At 42.8% G+C, this 6,621-nt stretch overlaps 1 protein-coding gene across 6 annotated transcripts in view; it reads left to right on the forward strand.

The window, feature by feature from the left end:
* Positions 1–1,013, forward strand: part of Jmjd1c (jumonji domain containing 1C) — a 155,257-nt gene extending 154,244 nt beyond the window's left edge. For all 6 annotated transcript variants that reach the window (XM_029482357.1, XM_021173855.2, XM_029482356.1 and 3 more), the window contains one exon: positions 136–1,013. In XM_029482357.1, coding sequence (XP_029338217.1) covers positions 136–225 — 90 coding nt within the window. In that variant the 3' untranslated portion in view covers positions 226–1,013. The remainder of the gene's footprint in view (positions 1–135) is intronic.
* The last annotated feature ends 5,608 nt before the right edge of the window (positions 1,014–6,621 follow it).

Genomic DNA, 6,621 nt, shown 5'->3' on the forward strand with positions numbered 1-6,621 from the left:
TGTGTGTGAGAGAGAGAGAGAGACAGAGAGAGAGACAGAGAGAGACAGAGAGAGACAGAGAGAGACAGAGAGAGACAGAGAGATGTTGTTTTTAATCTAGCAGCAGATCGGTGACAGTAAATATGTCTCTTTTAGGTTAAGAATATCTTGTACCATGCAGTCAAGGAAATGGTGAGAGCTTTGAAGATGCATGAAGATGAAGTAGAGGATATGGAAGACACCTAAGTGCGGTTGGAACTGGGATGCCCCTTGAGTGACGCTAGGTCTGACTTAAGCTCCATTAAACCATCAGTGCCAAGAAATTCTCTTTGTAGTAATTACTTGCTACTGACACCATACCAGTATAGCATTATGCCACAGCCCCTGTGATTCAATGCTAGCTATAAACCAAGCTAAATTTAAAAGCAGCACTATATAGCTGTTCCTGTATCATAGTGTATATGATGTTTGTGAAGATGCCAGATTTAAAATGATGTATTTATTTTTGGTAAAAAAAAAAAAAAATCTATGCTATATTGTTGATCAAGTGTAAATGTGCTGTTGTACAGTTTAATAAAATAACTGATATTTTTCACTACATTGAGACAGTTACTGTGAGACTAGGACACACCAGCTGTTGCCTGCGTTTGGGAAATTGCTGGATTGCACAGCAGTCACGTCATAATCAGAAAATTACTGCCAAATAATTGTAAAATGTGTAAAATACAGAGTACATAAAGTAGATACTAAACTCAGACACTTCAATATTTTGTTGAAGCTATTGACTGTACAATTAAACATTTCTCAAAAGGTGTAATTTATTTAAAATTGTCTCATTTTGGTAAAATTTATGTGAAGTTTTAAAGCTAAATATTAAACTTAATATGCTATGTAAATATATACATATATACATTTAAGGATGTATTTTTTTAAAACATTGGCTTGCTTTTGTTAAAGTGCAAGTGTTACATATGGCTTTGTACATTACAGTTGAAAGGGGTTTTACATTTTCCATTAAAAGACTTTATCAAGAAGCTGGATGTTTACAGTTCTCCCTCTCTGGTTTGACACTGCTGGGATAAAGTGGAGCTTGCAGCCACAGGCTGTGTCTAGGAGCCCTGCCTCTCATTGTGTGGCTCTGCCAAGTTTGTTCAGTTTCTGTAGCTGATCACTGTCCCTCCTGGATAGCCTTTGCCACTGAAGTCTGTGGTTCTGCGCCGACACCTGCTGGTGTTGAGAAGGCGGAACCCAAGTTAGCCACTTTGCACTTGATGTTTCACTCAGCTTCACTCAGCCTGCTGCGCCACACCTTTTACCCCAGGCAAGCTTCAGCCAGGAGTCTGGGCACCTCACTTCACTTTAATAACTGCCTGACACAGGACCCAGGGAGGTGGGGGAGGCTAAGTGCTTGCCAGGAGAAAGTTAGGCTATAGACCAGGTTACAAGTGAGCTATGCACTTAGTGCACTGTCAGATGTGCCTCGGCTGCCTTTGCCATGTGTCCTGGCTCTCCTGAAGCTTGGTGTGCACTTCATCAGGCTGGTCTCAGACTCACAGATGCTCCTGCCTCCTGCCTCCTGAGTGCTAGCATTAAAGGCATGCGCCACCAGACCTGGTCTGATTAAATTTTGATAGGAAATTAGTTTAAAGCCATGGTATTAGTTCTGGGTATTTCTACTTTCTGATCGAAGGTCCTGGAGAAGTACAATCCTTGTGGTATTTTCTCCCAGAAAGCTCTTGCTTCTGGCTATACCCGAGGCTCCTTTTAACTGTCCTACAAAAAAGGATTTAAAGCCTGGCAATGGTGGTATGCACGACTTTAATCCCAGCACTTGGGAGGCAGAGGCAGGTGCATTCCTGGTCTACATGGTGAGTTCAGGACAGCCAGGGCTACACAGAGAAACCCTGTCTCAAAAGAACCAAAAAAAAAAAAAAAAAAAAAAGGATTTGAGTACAGCAGAAGGCAAGTGATACATTAAGCCAGGCTACAATGGTTTTGTGAGCAAAGTGCTTCTTGTAGCCATAATTGAAGAAATGGCATAGTCCGTGCTAGTGACCGGATGCTTCTTAACCCCCGGCAGAGAGAACACAGCATTTACATCACCAAACACATTTGTAGACTTGGGAAGGCTGGAGAGTCAGCGCTTTGGGTTCTCTTCTGGCTACTGGAGCAATATTTTTGTGTGGGGGTGTTATGTGCATGTGGGTGGAGGTCAGATCACAAGCTGGAGTTTGTTCTCAAGAGCCATCAACTTTTTTTTTTTTTTTTTTTTTGGAGACATTTAACTGACTGACCAGTAAGCTTCAAGGATCTTCCTATTTCCATCTCCCCAGCACTGAGATTACAGACATTTGGCTTTTTATGCCTGAGATTTATGTAGCAATTGCTCAGCAACGAGACCAACAGAACTATCTCCCCAGCCCCGGAGCAACACTTAACATGTCCCAGTGCTATCCCTTTGATTGCTCTGTTGTTCCTCCTATGAAGACATCTTACTGTGTCCGTTTCCCTTGTGTCTTAGGTTTTCCTTTGCTGTGAAGAGACATCATAACTTTTAATTGGTTTCATCATCATCATGGTGGGAAGTATGATAGCATGTGCGCAGTCATGGTGCCAAAGGAGCTGAGAGTTTTACATCCAGATCTGCAGAGAGTAGGAAGTGAACTGGCTTGAATTTCAGCCACTTATGTGGCTCCTGGCCATCTATAACTCTAACTCCAAGGGATCGTCCACTCTCTTTTGGACTCTGTATACATATCTGCACTTAGGTACACACACACACACAAATCTTTTTTCTTAGAGGCAAAATTTATGAACAAGGACTATAAAGTTAATATAAGATCATATTTTCTAATATCCTTTGGGGAGAAAAGCACAAGAATTTAAAATAGCTTAAAAATTCTTTTCAGAATATTAGCCATAATAAAGTAAAATAAATTTGATACAATAGGACTATATTTCTTCCAGAAAGCAAGTTCCACTGTTGAATCATATTTCTGAGTTACATTTTAGTTATGTATATAGTTATATAGGTGTTTCTAATAAACAGACTTTAAGTTCAGAAAATTAAGATGTCAGAGCATATAACGATTGGACCAAAGTAAAAGACATCTTTTCAGCATCTTTTGTAGTTTTTGAAACCCACAATTTTAAAAAGCTAAGACTTGTTATTTAAAAAGCCTTTCCCATTATGTTTTTGCTTTACCACACACACAAAGTGGGCTGAGAATGTGTCACACAAAACACGTTCCATGTTCAGGTATCAGCCCTGCCTCAAAGGAATATGAATATATCCAGTGTCGTCGTCTTGTCTTGGCAAACATTTGAAAGCATGCACACGTGCAGTACCCTCACCACACAAAAGCCTGCCAGCGATAAATGAACTATGTAGAATAGTTTGAGAAGCATCAAGGTCAGGAGGCATTCATAGAAGCACACCAATAGTACATGTGGAAGTCACCATCCTTAGACCTCCATATGGGTTCTTTCAAAACGAGTGGATGGACATATGTCTTTTTTTTTTTTTTTTTTTCGAGACAGGGCTTCTCTGTATAGCCCTGGCTGTCCTGGAACTCACTCTATAGACCAGGGTGGCCTCAAGCTCAGAAATCCACCTGCTTCTGCCTCCCAAGTGCTGGGATTAAAGGCGTGCACCACCACTGCCCAGCTTTTTTTTTTTTTTTTTAAGATTTATTTTATTTATATGAGTATACTGTAGCTGTCTTCAGACACACCAAAAGAGGACATCAGATCCCATTAGAGATGGTTGTAAGCCACCATGTGGTTGCTGGAAATGAACTCAGGACCTCTGGAAGAGCAGTCAGTGCTCTTAACTACAGAGCCATCTCTTTAGCCTGTACATGTGTCTTAAATCCATTTTTTGCTGCCATGTATTCTGAGATTGCAGCATCCTTTCACATCAGTACACTTAGCTCATGAAATACGGGCCTCAGTATCTAGTAAAGATTAGGGACTGAGGGGCAAGTATGCTTGAATACTTTACTTGCTGAGTATATACAGGTCGCAGGGATTGATGCTTCTGGCTGCTGGTCAGCTATGTAGGAGGAAAAGAAATGCATGGTAGCAACTTCAGTTATTCAGTTCACTGTACGGGGGGCGGGGGGTATAGCAGGGCAGATAGGATGCAAAGCCATGTGTGTTTCTCAGCCTGTGTAAGATCCAGATGTTGGCTAATTTCAAAACTTAGGACATAGATGATTACACAATTAGATGATCGTGTCCCTTGGAGCCACCCAAGTACAGTCTTTATTAAGCTACATTCTTAAAAGTCCAGATTGGCCTCAGACTCCCTGTGCTGGCTAGGCTGACCCTGAACTTGTAATTTTCCTGCCTCTGTAGCTCTAGAGTGAGTGCTGAGGTTGCAGGCTTACACTACCTTATTAAGTGAGGAGGAGGTCCAGGGCATTATTGGGTTCCATCTGAGCATGCACCCTACCAACACATACCCTGAGCCCTTACTTGACTTAAACAAGATGAGTGTGTTAGCTGTTGAATCACTAGTGTGTAGAAATCTGAATTTCCACCCTTGACTAAGGAGGCTTTCCACAGCTGACTTTAGCTGTGACCTCAGTTAATGGGACTCTGATAGGGCACGAGCCTAGCATGCACAAGACCTTGGTTTAACTCCACCCCAAAAAGTAACCAGCTGTCTTTCACAAGCCTTCCCTGGATACAGCTAAGGTTAGAGGTTTGTTTTTGGGTATGTCTGTTTTGTCTTAGAGCTCAGTCCTGGGACCAATGGAGGCTATACCCTAAATATAGGCTCTTTGTGGGGAAGGTCAAATCGGCATCTTAGGACACGTGTCCAACACCACACTCCTTGTACTTTCTTCATTTAATATGTGGTATATGTGCACGTGGCAAATGCACAGGAACTATAGGCCTCCCTAACTGTGGAAGTCAGAGTACAAGTTGTGGGAGTTGACTTCTCTCCCTTCCCCACGAGTACCAGGGACCAAACTAGGATCATCAGGTCGGGTGGTGTCTTATCAGGGTTTCTATTCCTGCACAAACATCATGACCAAGAAGCAAGTTGGGGAGGAAAGGGTTTATTCAGCTTACACCTCCACATTGCTGTTCATCACCAAAGGAAGTCAGGGCTGGAACTCAAGCAGGCCAGGAAGCAGGAGCTGATGCAGAGGCCATGGAGGGATACTGCTTACTGGCTTGCTTCCCCTGCCTTGCTCAGCCTGCTCTCTTATAGAACCAAGACTACCAGCCCGGAGATGGCACCATACACAATGGGCCCTCCCCACTTGATCACTAACTGAGAAAATGCCTTATAGCTGGATCTCATGGAGGCATTTCCTCAACTGAAGCTCCTTTCTCTGTGATAACTCTAGCCTGTGTCAAATTGACACACAAATCCAATCAGTATAATTGACCCCTTGTCAACTTGACATAAAAAACATCACTATTAAGCCTCAATCCTTTCTTATTCATCCCCAAGATCTAAATAACTTTAAAAGTTCCACAGTCTTTATATATTAAAAGTTCAATCCCTTTGAAATATCCAATATCTTTTAGAATTCAGTCTTTTAAAAATTCAATGTCTCAGCCGGGCGGTGATGGCACACACCTTTAATCCCAGCACTTGGGAGGCAGAGGCAGGCAGATTTCTGGGTTTGAGGCCAGCCTAGTCTACAAAGTGAGTTCTAGGACAGCCAGGGCTATACTGAGAAACCCTGTCTCAAAAAAAAACCAAAACCAAAAAAAAAAAAAAAAAAAAAAAAAATTTTCAACGTCTCAGGCTGGAGAGATGGCTCAGCAGTTAAGAGCACTGACTGCTCTTCCAGAGATCCTGAGTTTAATTCCCAGCAACCACATGGTGGCTCACAACCATCTCTAATGGGATCTGATGCCCTCTTCTGGTGTGTCTGAAGACAGCTACAGTGTACTCATGTAAATAAAATAATCTTAAAAAAAAAAAATTCCGCTGGGTGGTGGTGGCACACGCCTTTAATCCCAGGGCTTGGGAGGCAGAGGCAGGCGAATTTCTGAGGCCAGCCTGGTGTACAAAGTGAGTTCCAGGACAGCCAGGGCTATACAGAAAAACCCTGTCTTGAAAAAAAAATCATCATCTTTTAACTGTGGGCTCTACTAAAATATCTTCTTACTTCAAGATATCAGGGCACAGTCACAAAAGCAAAAAATCAAACTTCAACCGTCCAATGTCTGGGATCCACTCACAATCTTCTAGGCTCCTCCAAGGGCTTGGGTCACCTCTCCAGCTCTGCCCTTTGTAGTGCATACCTTGTCTTCAAATTGGTACCAGGAGTGGGGTATTCCTGTAACAACCTGACCATGTTTGGGGGAGGGAGGAATGTGGAAGGACTTTGGAATTTTGAGCTAGAAGAGCCATTGAGATGTTAAGAGTTTTGTAGGAGCTTGGAAGATAAGGTTGAGAACAGTGCACAAGATGGAGACATGGCTTGTGAAATTCCAGAGGGAAGAGTAAAGACTCTTATCAGGGCTGTTGCTCTTGCGCGCGTCCGACTCGACCAGCAAGAACTACGCTGCAACAGGATCCTTCTGCACACGTTTATTGGGAGAGCTTGATTGCAGAGGCGAAAAGACCCTTAGCCCAGCCCTGGTGCTGCTTTATATAGGCCTAGGAGAGGC

This window comes from Mus caroli, chromosome 10, assembly GCF_900094665.2.
Source record: "Mus caroli chromosome 10, CAROLI_EIJ_v1.1, whole genome shotgun sequence".
NCBI classification, from domain to species: Eukaryota; Metazoa; Chordata; class Mammalia; order Rodentia; family Muridae; genus Mus; species Mus caroli.